The 18,454-nt window shown below is 42.2% G+C and overlaps 1 protein-coding gene across 2 annotated transcripts in view; it reads right to left on the reverse strand.

Moving 5' to 3' along the window:
- The window catches only part of PTPRG (protein tyrosine phosphatase receptor type G), a 387,800-nt gene that overhangs the window by 71,911 nt on the left and 297,435 nt on the right, over positions 1–18,454 (reverse strand). For both annotated transcript variants that reach the window (XM_064723724.1, XM_064723725.1), the window contains 3 exons: positions 5,351–5,535; positions 3,357–3,465; positions 1,646–1,695 (listed from right to left, as the gene is read on the reverse strand). In XM_064723724.1, the coding sequence (XP_064579794.1) occupies positions 1,646–1,695; positions 3,357–3,465; positions 5,351–5,535 (344 nt within the window). The remainder of the gene's footprint in view (positions 1–1,645; positions 1,696–3,356; positions 3,466–5,350; positions 5,536–18,454) is intronic.

Consider the following 18,454-nt stretch of genomic DNA (forward strand, 5'->3'; position numbering starts at 1 on the left):
CTGCCACCATGTCTGCCAGGACCTTCAGGCTGTGACACCCATGTTTTCCACATCCACAGGACTCTCCCTGGCCAGCACCAGTGAATGACAGGCAGGACTGGCAGTGCCTGCTTCACTGAGAAGAAGCAGGTGATGAACTATGGACTTTGCATACTCTGCACCCTGCCAATATTATTCAAATGTCAACCCACTGCATGCATGAGGGTCCTGCACACATGTGTGTGCTCTGCTGTAAATAAAACCCCTCTGTACACACATAAAGAACCAAACCTTGGTCTGTTCATAAGGAACTAGTCCTGAATTACATGTAGAAAAAGAGACTGAAGTATACTGTCTAAAGACAAGGAATAATTCTGTGGAAGAGCTGTGTCAGCGGTTCCTCTGGACAGCCTGACCATTCTCCCTCTCTGAATTACTGAAAAATGTCTCACATTACTGAATTCATCAGCAGGAGAGCCATTAGCTGGAAAGGCATGCACCAGATGAGGACAAAAAAGTGTTAAATAGATGCTGCTGAACACTGAAAAAAATGTAAAATGTTTATTTTGGAAACTGGAATTTGTAACTTTAATGTATTTCCGCATCTCTCTGCAATTCCCGGGTTCAGTCAAGCCGTGTAGTTGAAATGCTGCAGCAAACCAAGCAAGGCTGCTTTCTCACATTATTTTTGACCAGCTGCAATCACAGAAAACCTGAGATCTCAGATGAAAACCTGTGCTTTAGAGATTTCAAGCCAAAACTTTAAATAAGCATCTAAACTTTCAGATACTTATCAATCTGAATCCCTAAGGCACTGTGAGATTTGCTTTTTGCTGGCATGAACAGTCTCAAAGCTGGACTGAGTATTAAAATTTGACAGCAGATTTTATGTATCTAGAATACCTCTATACATCATTAAACAAACATAAATCATTCAAATGCAAGCTTTGTATATGTTATTTCCTTACTAGGGAGTATATCAAACTGGATCAGAATAAAACCAGAAGCAATGTACTTAGAGTAAATTCAATAGTATGAATCCAGCCCATAAATCTGACTGAACAACTCAGTACAATGGATGCCAAGAAATTTAGGTTATGGATAGTTTATTTATATTAAATAAACAAATAAGATGGTTTCAAAACTGAAACAGTGTATTCCACTATTACTGTAAATGTACCAAAATTTCTGATTCTGGAATACAAAAGTTAGCCTCAATGACTTGGTACAGTCTCACCTGAATTAAAATAAAACAAAGACATTTTTCAGGCTTTTTTCACACAGTAACAGGTATCCTTAAAGCACTGGAAGAGCAAAGATGCTCTTTGTGTGTGAGGCCTTATTTCTTCTGCTCATACAGTTAATAAAATAAATTAAATTTATTTCCACAGTCATCATTAATATTTTACAAATCCCCTCTAAATGGGTTGAATACAGATTGAGGAAAATTTTTTAACACTTGATTCTCCAGTGTTCAAAGCCTCTCAGAGAATGAAGCCAGAAAACCATTTCACATTGGAACTGCATTTTATGCTATAAATCCTTCTGTGACAGGTCTGGACACCCCTTCCCCAGGAAAGCTGGGTCCTGCTGCAGATTTCCAACATCGTGCTGCCACCTGGTGGGAAATGTCCCCAAATCCCCGTGTCCTAAATCCATCACTTACCACTCCTGTCTTCACAATTCGGGTCCCCTCGAAAATTCGAGTGGTGTTAGCTGGGGAGGGAAGAAGAGCAGCACATCAGGGCAGGGGAGGAGGCAGAGGAACAACTGCTAAAGCACTGCTCAACAAGGGGCTGCAGAATACAGGTACAGGGCTCAGCCTGGAGCAAAGGCAACTCAGCTCTTCGAGCATTACTCACTCACTTGTGTCTAAACACAGACTTGTGGATCTTTAATTACTCAGGCCTGGCAATGCTGGCTTTTTGACAGAAAACAAATTCTCTCCTTCAACCCCAAGCTGGATGGAACATCCTGGCTTACACAGGAAGCAAGATTAGCTTGATGATAATAGTTCTTTTCTGTCCTTATAATATTATAATTTATTGCTATATATCTGAACTACTATTACCATCAACCTCTGATAAATGTTTTGAAAGCTCAAGTGGATTAATTTTCTAGGTTAGATATTGGGTACAGCCAGAGATTGGAACAGCAGCTCCTTTTTGGGGACTTGTAGGAGGAATCACATCATCTGCTCCCACTGCAGATGTGTGTATCACTTTCACTCCATTGAATATGGGGCTGCAGTATCCAAAGGATCTCCTACAGAGCTGCCAGTAATGATTTACTCCTAACTGTGACTGAACAGTTATTATAATCAAAAGAATTTTCCATTCCATCATCTAGTAAAAGATAAACAATACACTAGTTTCTAACTTCTGCCTGGTACTTAAAAGTGAAGCCTAAAACACAGTGCTGAGGTACCAAGAACAGAGCTCCACATGAGTTGTGACTTGGACAGGACACTTGTCTGATCCTGCTCTCTCTGCCACCACAACAGAACTAAACCATGTCCATAGCCTGACATCCCTCAGACATGAGGTGCTAGCAAAGCAGGATCCAAACCCCCATCCTTTCTGAAAATGACACTGAAAAATGTCCCTACTATTTTGTTCCATATACAGCATCAGATCCAAGTGACAACTCTGCTTTGTCCTAAGGATTTAAACTTTTAACTCTCTGCTTGTTTTATTCTTCCATTACGCATTTTGAGGTTTATGCATCTATAAGCTGGAGTGGGAGGGAATGCTCTCATTGGAGGCAAAATTTGCCCTACTTAATAAAGAATGTCATAATAAGGAAGGAGCAAAACTTTAGTACTTAAAAAACCTCAAAAATAATCAAGTTCTACCAAATCTCAGCTTTACCAGATTTCTCCAATAAACTTAAAAGGAAATCTATGACAAAGGACAGCTTATCATCTAGTTCTTTTGATTTTGTTTAAATATGTATGTTTTGGAAATCACTGAGGTTGCGTGCGTGGTAAAACCTGGATGTCTCCACATGAGGTTGTCAAGGTAGGACTGATCTCCTTTCCTCTTTACATAAAACAGACACCAATCAGACTCACATTCTGTTACAGCTGTGCCTCTGATGCATAAGCAGTCTCTGATGCATTTGTTTCAGAAAACTAGTACCAAGAAAAGCTCTAAATTCTCCTAAACCCTGACAAAACTTGACAGTGAGAGGTGTAGGCAAACCCTCCTCACTGGAAATGAGATTTGGATCAAGTCACCGGCCACAATATGAAATTAGCATTGTCTACATGCATTCAAATATCTTCTGAAATAACTTCACACCACATTGCATTCTGCAAAGAAAATATTAAACAAACAGAATAGTTCAATGTAAAAATTTGTATGTGTTTTTTTTACCTTGAAAGAGCATAGTCTGGCTAAAGTCACTACGCATTTCATTTCGGCAAACTGCTTGAACTCTGAACAGATAAAGGATGTCAGGTGAGACATGGCTAATGATGGCCTTCTGTTTAAAAAAAATAGATATTATTCAGTTTTTTACCCCCACAGTACTGTCCAAGATTAGTTTGAAACATATAAAGCATTGTGCTAACACAGAACATTTATGCCATGTAAGACAAGCTATATTTCTACACAGAAATATTCAGTGGTTCCCTGGGGAGGGCAAGGATGAAGGGATGCACCCAGACACTGCTGTTATCCAGTCTTCATGCCTCAATGTCTCTGCTCTCCTCAGAAAAACTTAAAACAAGTCATTCACCTTTAAGCAATTATAGTAAGATTTTTTTAGGTAGAGATCCATGACCCAAACACAGGATAAGCCCAGAAAAGTCACTGCATATTCAAACTGACTATTTTGCAACCAACTGGCTGAGGCAATTTGATACTCGTGTGCTGTGCAACATGATGGCTGAGCATCCTGGGCTGGGATATCCCTGCTTACTCCTAGACCGGAGAGTTTCCACAATCACATCAGTTCACAGGAGGAGCTACATGAGTCACTTGAAATACCTTTTATCTCTACAGCAAAACACTGTCTAGCTCTGACTCAAGATGGGACAGCCCAGCTGTATCTGCCAGAGCACTGAAAGCAATCTGCACTTTCCTCTGAAAATGGGTTTCCTCTTCTTTTGCCCCAAAAATAGACTAAGATATCATTGCTTTCTTAACCCAAACCTCTGCTGAACAGCACAAGGTCTCAGTGCAATCTATTTCCAAGCTATCACTCCATCACATCCCTTGCACTTGTAATTATTTCTTTTACATAAAACAGGATGCTTTCATGGTGCCCACCTCATTTTTGCTGATTAAGGCTCTCCTCCTTATACCTGATTAAAAAATCTCCCTTAAGAGTGTGAAATTATGACAAGAGAGAGGTTACAATACATCCTAACCTTGGGTGCCTTTCAATGGATTCCTTTCTGATTTCATGAGGCAGATCGTTCCCTAATGTGACCCAGATAACAATGTCTAGTGGGGAAATTGGAAATATAAATGGAAATGAAGTAAAAGAAGCTTCATCTAAGGGAATAAGAGGAATATTATTGTATAACTGATTGAATGGGCCCAGAGGACTGTGTATTTGAAAAAAAATATGGTAACAGTCATTAGGAATAACACTGTGCTGCTGCATTTTTCATGTGCATATACAATTACTGATTTCATTATTCTAGAGGCTTTCTTTGATTAACAATAAATGGAGGCCTTTCAAACCTGAATATGTCACTCTGGTTTTATATGCAGAGAATGTTAAGGACCAGTACAATACTTGCTTCCACTTAGACAAGAATGACAAGCAGATGAAATCCTAAATGGAGGAGATAGAGCAGTGTTTCCATCTGTGCTGGAACTGTCTTGCTCTTCTCTCTTTTTCTCACACTGCCAGATGTAGGCAGTGCTTGTACAGGGCCACTCCAAAATAATCTTCAAGCCCTGACTATGCAACTCCTGCCTCTGGCAGCACTAGCTGCCAGAAACTGCTCCAAAGCCTACAAGGGGCTATGCACAGTGAAAAGCCTGAGCCCAGGAATAGATTTTGGGGGATCAGACTTTTAATGTGAAAATCTGTAAGTTGAACTCAAGCCAAAAGGTATTCAGAGCCTCACCATTTCCCGAGCCAGCTGCTTCTCAGTAACACTACATGAAAAAGTGTCTGCAGATTCAGTCCTTCATGCACTCACATAAACTATAAATTCAGACTCCAGTGTTTGGGCAGCCTGTTAGGCAATGCTCAGCTAATGCTGAACATTTAAATAGCAATTCATCATGGGCCAAACATTATCCTGCCTATAAGGTGACAACTGCTTTCCTCCTCTACCCACTTCTACCAAGAAAATAGCAATATAAGGGTAGCTTGATACATATGTCTGGGGTTGATGCTGTGCTTTTACCAGGTCCTTGTCACTATCCTTGGTGAAAGTCTTCTCCTTTTCATCTTCATTTTTAGTCCAGCTGTAGGAGATCATGTAGTTCATGATTGGAGGGTGGTAAATGGTTTCTGGTTGGTTCCAGGTCACCAGTAGTGCTGTCCTGTTCACAGGCTGCACTTTCATGTTGACTGGAGGAGTGCTACAAGCTGAAAAACAGAAGGAGAAAATATGAAGCTCTTCTAAATAACTGAGAGAAAACAAACAGAATGAACAGTGCCTCACTCTAAGAGCTAGGTTTTTTTTCTTTAATGCCCTGGCCTACAGTAACAGCTTAGACTGCAATCCACTGAGACCAATGGGATTTAATACCACCTGCAGCTGCTTTCTGCTCTCCTGAGTAAAGTAAATGAGAGAATCCATTCTCTGCAGGCAGGTTGCTTAGCTCTCTACTTAATTCTCAGTCCTGACATTTGCACCTACTCTTTAACTTGGTGACTGAAGAGCTCTGCACTGGAACATTAAGAAATACAGTGGACCTGATCCCCAGCTTCCCTCATCCCCACCCTCCTGCTGTTAAGGGGTAAATACCCCAATGTGCTCTACAGACCCTGGAAAGAGTTGAGACCTCTGAAAACATGGCACTATTGGGTCAGTAAATGTTCTTTTGTTAACTTAGTACATTTTTACAGTTATTTTATATTCCTCTTCCTATATATTTTTCTTCAAAGGTGCTCAACAACTTGTCAGTAATGTATGACCAGCACAGGGAGACGTGGCTGTTTGGTGGCCTTGGCCACCTCCTCTGAGCAGGCAGAGGAACCCCCTGCCTTCCTAACCCTGCCTGCAGCCTGGAGGCACAAATCATTTCTCAGCCATGCTTAAATCAGTGGGGACATCAGCACAGGGACAGCCTAACCTCTGGGAAAGAAAAACCAACAAATGTGGCTTCTGCTTCCAGCAGTACCAAACCCAAAATTCTGCAAGGCAGACCAAGCCCAGGCACAGATGATCCTGGCTCCTGGAGGAGTGGGGTGTGCACAGTCCCCTGGCAGCGCTGAGGAAACTCTTTGCAAGGAGTTGCCATGGAAAGGTCCAGCTGAGGATGCACAACACTAGATGGCACTCACATGCTGTGGGAAAACTGCATCATCCTCTTCCCAGCTATAAAGAGTTTAGATTTTTTTCCCCAAGCTTTAAAAATCACGTTTAAAATACCCAATCCAGGGCAGATTCTCACATTCTCTTTCTCAGTATAAACCCTGAACGAAGGAAAATCACTTGCAATGATACCTAAGCACATGTGCTGTGGCAAAGGAGCTGGTCTTTTCTGGCAAAGTGTCACCCAGCCCATCAGGCTGACACTGTTTGCAGAATTATCTGTCCCAGTATGACTTTTCCTCTTGAAGCCAACACACTGAGCTTGTTTGCACTCTGCAGGTATGTGACTGCATGTATATTTGGCCATTACTTCACTTCTAAAGAGTCCTGGCAGCACTGAAGGGGAAATATGTCTATTCCTACGTCTGGACTTGCAGGTTGGCCAAGCAGCACTGCTGTTATATTACTGAAATAGCTACAGTTCTTAAATAAAAATGATTAAATGCTTTAAACACCAGTATTACCAGTACAATAGAAAAATATCTGTCAAATGCCTTTGTGCAGTTATAACTCACATTTTGTAGCTAGCTGAACAAGACAACATGAATTGCAGAAATATTATTTGGCAGGAAATATCATTGATATTTGCTCTTGCCATGAGGGGTGACAATCCTGCAGTTCTGCAGCAGATCCTTCTGCTCAACCCAGAAGGATGATCCATCAAATCAAACAAACCCTAAAGTATCTGGAAGCATTGGATAAATGTATGTGAGTTTCCATTTACACCAAGCTGAAGGGGATCAAACAGCATGCTGCTCTCAGTGCCACAAAGTCAGAAGACACACCATGGCTTCCCTGTGGCTCCCTCCTGGTCCCCCAAAGCACAGCATGAAGGTGGCCAGGACCTGGATGAGATGGGGCAGCCAAAATCCACCTCTGTTATCACTATTTACAGAGCTCCCTGATCCTGGTATGCCTCTCCATGCTCACCTTTTTCCGCTGAGATGGTCAGATCAATTCTCCCTGACTTCACTGTTTATTGACAACTGCAACAATAAATCATAACTGCCCTCTTTGACGCCCTTTGTCATCACAGAATTACACTTCAAAATGCCAGGCCAGCCTTTCCTGCTCCACCTAATCAAATCCCATCAGAGACAGAGCCAGGGTAAAGCACTACCCAGACCTAAAACTCTTCCCCAGTCCTTGTCCTCCAGGAGGACATGCAGAGATTTATATATTTAAAGTAATCATGCATCAAATTGTTTTAGAAATAATTCAAGCAGATAACCTTCCTGAGAGACAGAGAGATCCCCCTTAATTGCAGCAGCCCTTGGAATGGTGTCTGGCCAGTTTTCCACACAAGGACCCCAAGCCAGCCAGGGAGAGGGGGCTGCCATGTCCCCAGCTCTGTGCCACCCTCTGTAGCCAGCCTGGATGGCATCTGGAACAGCCAGAGAAGTGGGGATTGCCAAGGATGAAGAGAGACTCAGAGCCAGGAGACCCTTCCTGTCCCTGCCCCCTGCTCCAAGCAGGTCATGAGCACTTTGAATCACCTGAGTGACTCTGATGACTTCACTGAGGACAAGCCTCATTCCCAGATAGCTAAAGTGAGGCTGAATTTACAATACTGTGATTTCTCAGTAAATATTACAAAATTTTCATGACTTGGCTCAATCTACTCCAAGGCACAGAGCAGTATCTGAAAAACCTGGGGTAATTTAGTATTAACCAACCTTTTCTGTTCAACTGCATTTTTTAAACAGCTTATGAATGGGAAAAAAGATTTTTTTTTATAAAATGAAACATATGGTTTTATTAATTTAACTAAACCTGCTTAGGACACAATGAAATAAAGAAACATTTGATTCAATAATTAAATTTGATGATTTAATTAAAGTGATACATAATAACATAGTGAATGTCTGAAAGGCAAGGAAAAAAAGTCCAATGGTTTGACCATCTATAAAACAACTGGCATTTCCCAGAGATCTAATTTTTCTTTCAATACTCTCTGTGCCTTGGATTTTTCAAAGAAGATTAAAAGAATCACAGGCTAAAGGACCTCTACTGATTTTGCAAAATGTGCAGCTGAAGAAGAGATAGAAATGCAGGAAATGGTTGGGACAGGGAAGGGGAAGTTTAATCAGGACACACTAAAGAGAAACACAAGCTTTTCTTTTTCTTTTTTTTTTTTTTTTTTAACTAAACCAGGCTTAATGAGAAAAAAGAAAAGCCTGTGAATTCATGATTTCTTGGGAAAAAAGTAAGACCCAAAACCAACAACCAGCATTATTCCACACTGAAATAGCATCTCAGCTAATTTTAGAAAAAAATATTACTAATGCTGTGTTTAAAAGTCAGATCCTGAGGGATATTAAAATACTGTGGGGGCTTTCAGGATGCCTTTCTGTGGTGTGTGCAATCCTGAGCAGATACCTGCACAGGTCTGGCAGGACACCAAAGCCACTGTGTCCTGGGCTGGCAGCCCCATGCCAACACTTGTGGAGACAGAAACCCCCAGCTGGGGTGTCACCCTAGTTTTTTAAGATTTTCTAAACCTTCTGATATTGACACTCTTGTAGTGAACTTTCTCACACACTTTTTGTAAATAACTCATTGTTTTGCATTCCTTTATGGAAGAAGAGAAAGTTGATAGACTGTTGGTTTGACCAGTGTCATTGGACAGATGTCACTGTCACCCTCCAATCTGCTGCCACTTTTGGAAAACTGTAAATCTTAAGAGTCAGAAAATAAACTGCCTTTTTTCCTTCACCTTGAGAACAGTGGTGAGTGCTTGTGTTCTTTCATGTGCTATAGTGACATCGGGGCACCCAGGCCACATCTCAGAGGCTCTGAACAGGCAAGAGCCTTTGCAGTACCATGGCCATGCCCCACTGCAGGCACAGACATGCCCTGGACCTCCTGGAGGGAAAGAACACCCTCACCTTCCTTCAGGGATGACCTGAACTGGGAGAACCTGGCAAACAAGGCAGCTGCTGCCTTCTGGAAAAGCCCTGAAGAGGCAGAACAGCACAGGTGCATCTGGTGGAAGCCCCTCTGACCCAGCTCAGGCAGCCACAGGGGCTCTCCCAGATGCTGCCCATATCTGGGGCTGCCCAGCAGCTTGACCCAGGCTTTTCTCTGCAGATCAGCCCACTGGGAAGGCAGGGGGAATCCAGCATCTTCGCCAGCCTCATCTTCCAGGGCTCACTCAAGCCTGGACAAAACCTGTTTGCCACTGGCAGATGAATGCAGCATGCTGATACACTCATAAGCACTGGGCAGGCCAGCCATACAGCAGAGAATGATTTTCTTCATGTTAAAAACATTCCAGTGGGCTGGAACAAACAAAATTAATTTAACAACTCTGCATTCATCTCTCCCATAATTTGATTTGTATGTTGTATTTGGCTACGTAACCTCCATGAGGTTTCCTAACTGAAAGCCTGATGAAGCTTAATCCAAAAGCTCCTGGCAGCTCCATTTCAGTGAGCTGAAAGACAAAAAAAGGGGCTTGTTGCTTTGCAAAAATTAATTGCTGGTACTGAGACACACCCATGAATGCAGAAATGGCATGTCAGACAATATTGCAGCTTTTTAAAATTAATATTGTTCCTTAAAAGCAGCCTGTATTTCTCTTTCAAAGACAGAAATGCAACACCAGCCAAACTTTCTGGGTTTCATCATGCTTTTTGCATATGCTACCTGTGGTTATGAAAAGACCCATTTAGGGAAACTCTGTGAGAGTGCAAGAAATGTGTATTCAGTTATGGCTTGTACACTCTCTCCCTGTAAAACAGGTCTTCATATGATGAATCTAGTTGCACTGGGCTCAGCGGGATTTATAAAATCCTCTAAAAATGTTCTAAGTTAGCTTGTCCATGCATAAAAATGTCACCACTTTAAAGGCAGTTATTTCTAGCTGTGCTATGCCCTGCTTTGAAAAATCCCACTCTCTACCTCCTGCTGAATGTCTCAGCAATGCAAAACTGCTGTTCCTCTCCTTGGTGCCGTGGGATACACGTTGTGTGCTGAAGCCCTGACAATTTTCAGCACAGAAAAGCAACGTGACAGTGAGATCCTGAATCCCTTGTGGTGACATGGGCATCTTCTAAGGCAATTCATACATGGAAGGGGAAGCATCAGCACCAGGGTGTGCCCATAGCATGTTACTGGCTCAGAGCTGCTCAGTGGTAACTAAAAGCCAGGGACAAGGGTCTTGTCTTGCTCTGGGAGGCAGCTCCTGGCTGTAAGGTGAGAGAGGCCTCACTTCTTGTTACTACTCTGGATATGCAGGATGATTCATTTAACAGAATGAGTGGCAGGGAACACTGTCTTTCCCTTACAAAGTAGGAGCACAAAGGAAGGTAGTTGGGGCATTTCTTCCCCCATGTTCAGTAGAAGAGAAGCTGAGAGGTCAGTATGGGGGTTTCATGCCTTTCTTCACCACAAGGGCAAACAATTTGGTGGCCAAGTTCTTGGGGGAGACAGGGGGTTTCCTTCCCCTCTGCCCCAGCCCTGGGGAGGAGCTGGAAGGGCCAGTCCTGCAGCACAGATGCACCACTTGCTGCTGTAATGACACCCAACTCAGCCACGGGCATCCCAGATGATTCCAGAGTGCCTGCAAGCTGTGGTCAGTGCCTGTGCTATTGCCAAAACACTGCACCAAGTTCAGTCAGCCCTGTCACCCCCAGGAACCCAACTGTAGACAAGAGAAAAGTAATGCCACCAACAGAAAAGGGAAGAAAAATACTTTCAACTACATCTATACCTATATACACACACATATATATTCCTTCTCATTATTAGATCCTCAAAACTTCAAATAAACCCTGAAATGCAAAAGTATGGGCTGTGTTGCAATGAGAAAACACACTTGCTTTCAGTGCCATGGTTGGGGAAGTGATACAGGGGCAGATTCAGCTCCATTGAACTGGTGTGACTCAGTGGAGGTACTCAGGAAAAGACACCAATCCATAATAAACAAAAGCACGCTTTGGGCTGTCAGATTCAATCCCAGAGTTCAGCAAGGGCTGTGCTCCCAAAGGATAACAAATAAACTATGAAGATCATATGCACAGACAACACAGGCTTTAATATATCAGAAAGTGCTAACAGGCATACTTATAACATTTTCCCTTTTCTTTTACTAAATGTTTGCAGTTTTTCAGCTTTGCTTTAGTATACATTGTTGACTTCTCAGAGTGCTTATAAATGACATTATTAATACATAAGGATAATTGCTTTAAAGAGTAGCACACATTTTTCCGTTACCTTTGCCTGCACTTTGCCAGCAGGCATTGGCAGGCTCCGGAGCATGCTGTACACACAAATATTTGTGTTGATCTACTTCAATCCACAGGCAGAATGTAGCTAGGAGACAGACTATTTATCTTCCCTGCTCCTACCTTCCACTATGCTTCAAACAGACAGGGTTGTTGAGGTGTGAGGCACAGACCCCACACTTGTTTTATGAGCCCTGTGAAATAACCTCATGGGCAAATGGGCACACGGGTCCCTCTGACTGAGGGCATCTGGACAAGCTGGGGTTTGCCCCTCTGTTGCTGGCCCATTTCCCAAAGTGTTCACACAACCAGCATTTGGATTAATACCTGTATGGCTTTGTAGCACCTAAATTTCCATGGCATCACAGCAACAGATCCTGTTTTACTGAAAGGCATGGACCACCAGATGCCATGCTGGGCTAAAGTGATGTCCAACAAGGACCTGCCCTGCAAGATTTGTGTTTGTACTGCACACATCCATGTGTGCACACAGAGGGTGACTTGTGTTTCAAATGTACACCTGTGCCCTTATTTACACAGTGTGTTTGTGCCACATGTGTGATTACATTCAGTGGCACAAACAGTATTAATGGAGAGAAAGAAGGCATTCCTGCCAGAAGGACACATATTTGCTCTGTTAGTCAAACTGACCTCTCCAATGTTCCCTTTGGCCTAGGAAGCAAGGAAGGATACAGCAATAGGGCTGGTAGAGCCTCCCAGTACATGCCTGTGGGATGCCCAAAATCAGATTAGGAAAGCAGCTTTCCTTTCATAGTTTCTGGAAGCTTTTTAAAGGATGAGCTGCAGGGACTCGTGGTTCAAACTAAAATTAGTTCTTCTGTGGGCTGAACAGCTGGGCCAGCAGGTAGGCAGTGCAGAAAGGAATTCCCTCCAGGTGTAAATGGAATAAATCATCAAGCTCAGCTCTTCCAGCTTTAGTGGCAGCTGTGAACCAAAGCTCACCTACTCTTTCACACTGAATTCCTCTTGCTCTGTTGGTTTGGACCCTTTATAATCTCTGAAGAAGTGTAAGGAGTGACTTAGTGCTCACTAATAAATCTATTGATAAATTGTTCACTACATTCAGGCCCAGACTCACACACTCCTCACATTACAACCACACAGAAGTTACTACAGGTATTAAACAGAACCCCACAGAACAGAGCCATTGCAAGGGAACCATGAGGTCTATGTCAAGGTTAAGTACCACATCTTTTTGCTTCTGATTCCCCCTCAAAATGGGTCAGTTTTTTTAATGAAAAGCTTTGTGTTCCACCTGACCTGAAACTGTCTGGAAGGCAGGAGCCTGTCCTTTCCTGCTTTTGCAGGACACTCTCCATGACACACACAAGGACCCAGCCAGTGCTGCAGAGCAAGACAGGGCTGAGGTCAAGGGATGAAATATGCAGAAGGAACACAGTGATTTCTGCCTAAAATGTGCATTCAGCAGCCACTTGAGGCTCAAAAAGAGACTCTTGCACCTTTACTTGGAGCAAGAAGGCAGTGGCAGACAGACAGATTTGTAGTGCAAAAATGCAGGACAAGCAATGGGCAGGACAGTGTCACCACCCTCCAGTGTGACCAAGCCAGGCTGTTAACCAACAGAAGTCCTAATGATGAGACATGAATTCATTTGCACCAAATCCAGTAGGGTGCTGACCCGATTAAAGGGGAATAGAATTGGGAAATGATAACGTCCATAGCAAAATTGAATAAAAAAGCAAATGGGAAAAGCCCAGTTGTCCAAGAAAATGAGGAAGGAGTTATTAATCCATAAAGAAATCTTCCAAGATTCTTTCAAAGGACAAAAAGAATCAATGCTAATGGCAAACACACTGTAAATTAACTTTAAAAGGTTCCTGTTTATTTCCATTCTCCCTGTGATATTCAAAGAAAATAAACAGCTAAATTTTGCTCTAGCCATCCTGAGTTACATTTTCAATAATGAATCATTTAAAATTCATCTTCACTTTGTTGCTGTTTTGGATATGTTACATATTACTATGGAGCACTTTTAGTAATTTAGGTTTGACTAAACCATAAAAATGACATTCTGCAAGAGTAGAACTTCTCTGCCTAAGACTCCTTCTGGACTCCCAGAGAGAACCTGAGGGCATGAAGAGACTGCAAAGTTGTTTTGAGACAGTTTTCATAAAACATGGGCATTTAGAAAGCAAAGCCAAATTACTGGGAGTAATAACAGAGGCTATAAATGAGACAAATAACTTGTCCCCATTCAGAAACACTGCTGCCAATGCTCTAGACTATCTGCAAAGTGTTGATGTCAGTGCACTGAATCTCTGTTCCTTTGGATGCTGCTGCATGGGAGGTGCACTCCAATGCTCTGCAGAAAGGCAGCACCTTTACAGAAGGCTGCAGTCTCATTTCTGACATCAGGAACCATGAAATGGTGAATGAGAACTAAACTGCTGTGCTTGAGTGCAGTACCTTTGGCTGCAGGCCCCTCCCTGAGCCATTCTTCCTGCACAAGGCTTGCAGGGAGGAAAATCCAAATATCTTCTATCCATGTTTTAGTGGTACTAAGTTAAAAGGGCTTCCAAACTGTGAATTACCACCACATAACCAGTAAAAACCAGTAAGGAAAATGACCACCTGCACAGTACTAGAGAAATGTCCCAGCTGTTAATTTAGAGTCCAAAGCTAAGTTTTACTGGAGTGCATTTATGACTGCTCATTATTTAACTTAGTCTAGGATCATAATTACAGATGGTACTCTGAGGTGAAATCCCACTGATGGGAAACAGCATCGTTTGAGACTCCAGCAAAGAGTAATCAGACACCTTTGGGAAAGTAATCAGGCATCTGTGAAAGAAAACTCTGATGTCAAGAGCCCCTCACATGGGATGCTTGTTTAAGTGTTGCAAGGCATGCAGCACATTTAATGAGTAGAAAGGTTAAAGGGTTTCTTTGAGTGTTAAAAAAAGCCATAAAGAAACAACATTTGATGTAATCAGCAGCAAAATAAAATGGGCAAGTATTGTTGCACATGGGGTGCTTCCTGAAACAAGGAAATGAAACACCTTTTCCTCCTGAGTTTCCATGCCCACACCTTCACTAAAGCAGGTATTGTTTTGTAAATACAGCTCTGCTTGATGGGACGACATGTGAAAGCAGTGAGAATGCCCTGCAGACCCAGATCCTTGAACTGGATGGACCTTTATGTAAGAATTCTGTTTGTCTCTGAAGAGCAATGTGCACTATTATAGCAATAAATAATTAGCAATCCCTCTACCAGAGCTGCTTGAAAGCAGCCCAGGAGATGCAGGAGCACAATATATGATGTGACAGAGCAACACAGTCCTGAGCCACAGAGGACAGGCCAGAGAAGAAAGGAAGCACTTTTAACAGAGATTGTCTTGTCCAAAAAGTCAGACACTGCCACAGGCACTGATAATTACAGTATCGGATTAATGCTTTACAAATGCATTCTTGGCTTAGAATGTCTGTACAGAGAACTTCTAACTTTTCAAAACTTTACATAAATTAGTATTGTAACATGGTGAACCCTCTTGTTAAATGATGCCTCATTTAACAGTATGATCCACTGTATAGTTTAGATCTCTGAAAGTCTCATCTTCTTAAAAAGCATCATTGTACAAAGGTTTATTATCAACCCACCAGTTGCTACAATTACATAGCTGAACAGTATTTAACCTGGATGGTGGATTTCAGAAATAAGATCTTTAAACATCATCTGTATGGTTTTTTGAAATAGCTCCAGGGTCAACTTAAAAATTAAGCTCAGCTCATGGGCTCTGATTCAGCAAAGGTCTTATGCATATGCTTTTATTCCAGGCATACAAGTAGTCCTCAAGACAACTGTTTTAAATCGGCTTTTGCCAATAAGAGGAACCAATAAGATAATGTAATAAAGGAAAACTCTTCTTGTTAAACTCTGACACAAAAAAAAAATCTGGAGTTTTTATTTGTAAGTGAAAAATTGGTCCTATTTCAAATTAGCTGAAGTATTTCACCATCTTGTATTCTGATGATTGAAAACAATGCCCCTCTCTTCACTGCCTCTTTTGAATTAAAAAGAGAAGAGAGAGGAGAGTAACTGCAAAGCAAAAGGCTGGTAACATTCACACTGGTTAACAAACTGCATACAAAAGCACTGACCTAAAACAGCCTTTCCCAGAAGACCTTTTGTTTACCAAATGCCACCACTTCTGGGGCTTTGCTAAGGAAATACCCAGAGGACTGGTACAGAGTGAGAAAGTTTTCCTCCAGTGAATCTGCAGGTTATGCTACTGGTCACAGTTCTGTGACCTGAGATAGCTTTAATAGCTGAGAGAAATAGCTGAGAGCCCTTTGGTCCCAAACTGTTCAGGATGGCACATTCGCCAATGGACCACTGCTTTGTGTTGATCTGAAATTCCTCATTCACCAGGGAATTCTGAAAATTATTCTGAACATTATGCAAATTGTTCTGGGCACATTTTCCTCCAGAATAAGAAAGGCTTACATAATGAATGCTACACTGTTTTCCAGATTAGCAATACTGCCCACAGACTTAATAGAGTGTGACAGAGGAAACAAATTGCAAAAATTCACACCGACAAACATACCCAAACTTCCCCTGCAGAGCTGGACACCATCACAAACCATATCACCTTGCAGCAACTAAAAGACACATTTTCGTGACCACGGCTTTCCTACAACACATAAATCAGGAACAGGGAGGGCAGACAGGAGTCACCATGTGACAGCCATTGGTCACATTGCCTAATGCAATGTGGAAAGCATCGAGGTGCAACCAGGAGGTATGCAGAAGAATCTGCATAAAAGAAATTTGTAATGCTAACCTTACACTCTTCTATACTTGTATGCAAGACTGTCTGGCTGGAAAGCACTTCATGCACTCTGTTCCTCAGTCCTTTTGCATGAATGACACTGTATAAAGTGGTACTATATTCACTAGCTGAATAAACAACAGGTTTTGCTTTCACTCAAGTATTATGACTTCAACTCATTTTGTTTATATGTCAGTAGTTCAGAATGTGCAGTGGACCGGGTACATCATCACTGCTCACCTTTGTCAAAAAAGGGGCCAGAACCATCCATGTTGTTATATTTCTGGAACAGCTATATCTCATCCCTGTAACCTTTGGAGGATACACTACATTTTGTGTTAGCAACACTGCGCCAACCTATTTATCTTAAGTTCATGAAAAAAAATGCACCTATTTTCAGTGTCCCCTGGTGTGCACACAACCCAGAAAGTGACAAGCTAACAGAGCTGGTACAACAACTGGCTGCCCAGCCAATAGCCTCCTAGAGCAAAAGCTGAGGGGGAGGAAGAAATCAGCAACTCCAGCCTCATCTCTACCATTAAATGGCATGCTGAATGTTGTCAGACCATGGGAAATGTATGTCCCCCACCTGAGGGTCTCTTATGTCACAAATTCAAATTCCCAGGCAGACATAAATACAGAGCATTAAGGTACTTGAACATAGTAGCAGAGGACCCACAGCGAACCTGCTCAGGAAACATGTCCCCAAGAACCAGACCACATAAACATGGACATGGTTGTGCTGGTCCCTTGCTCACAGGGAACACAGCCATGTGTGCTTGGTTCTTAAAGATCAAAGTCATGGTGAATCTTTCTGGTCATTCAAGGTGCTCCTTTGGTCTCGACAGCTCCAAATTCAAGATCAGCCCATTAACTACAGACCTTAGGGTTTATAATGGTCTGACAAAATTGCAGGTCTCAGTTATTTGCTGTGGTGGTGAAAACCACCCCAAGATTCTTTATAATCCTACAAACAATCCAGTGAGGTGAGGAATATGCAGGCATGTGGCCAAAGCAGTTAAATCTCCTTGAATGCTATATCAGAGGTACCTTGGCTGCACTCAAAATAAAAACGAGTCAGTTCTGTCACTTTTAACATAATGTAACTCATTAACTTTCATCACTGTTCTGGGTAAATAATATGTACAGAGGATATAACTGAAGAAATTACTGACACATGTTGCTGTTACAACACTGATTGAAAACTACAGGCCAGAGCATCCGAGCGTAGCAGAGTTTCTTCATTCCCGGGATCTCCTTCTCACTTCTGATGTAAATTCTCTGTCCCAAGGCTGCCTGGTGCATGAGGTTTGTGTACATGTATATTTTATATATATATATATATATATACATATATATATATATATATATGTAAAAGCACGCACAGAGAATAATGAGCCCTGAGAAATACACTCTCCCAGCACTCTCTTGGGAAGGTGAGGCTGCTGAACGCAGCTGTTTTCATGATTCACATCCTTTAAAATCTGCACTTTCTGTGCCTGGCCAGGTGAAAATGCCAGGTAAAAAAGGGAAGCCTGTAAATCTGCTTAGCTGTTGCCTTCTGGCAAACTGCCCCTCTCTTCTTTACCTCTACTGGTTAAGCACCAAGCACTTCGCAAGACTGAAGACTGGAAAGTACATGTGATTTCTCCTACCTATAAATAACACCAGTCAGTAAAATAGAGGCAAATAAAAGTAGTAAATGATATTTATTTCTAGTCTTATTTTATCCAGAACACATTTCTCTCAGAATTTCTGATGTGCTCCTGTAGCCAGGGCTGCCTGTGCCAGTGCGACAGGAACCTCCCTCCAGCTCATTATCTGGTGTGTGACAGAAGCAAGCACCAGCTGCTCTACAAAAAGGCACATGAAACACTTCAGCAAGACATTAGAAAATCACCTGCCTAAAAGGAAGAGATTATTTT

The sequence above is a fragment of the Zonotrichia leucophrys genome, chromosome 12 (genome assembly GCF_028769735.1).
Source record: "Zonotrichia leucophrys gambelii isolate GWCS_2022_RI chromosome 12, RI_Zleu_2.0, whole genome shotgun sequence".
Classification (NCBI taxonomy): Eukaryota; Metazoa; Chordata; class Aves; order Passeriformes; family Passerellidae; genus Zonotrichia; species Zonotrichia leucophrys.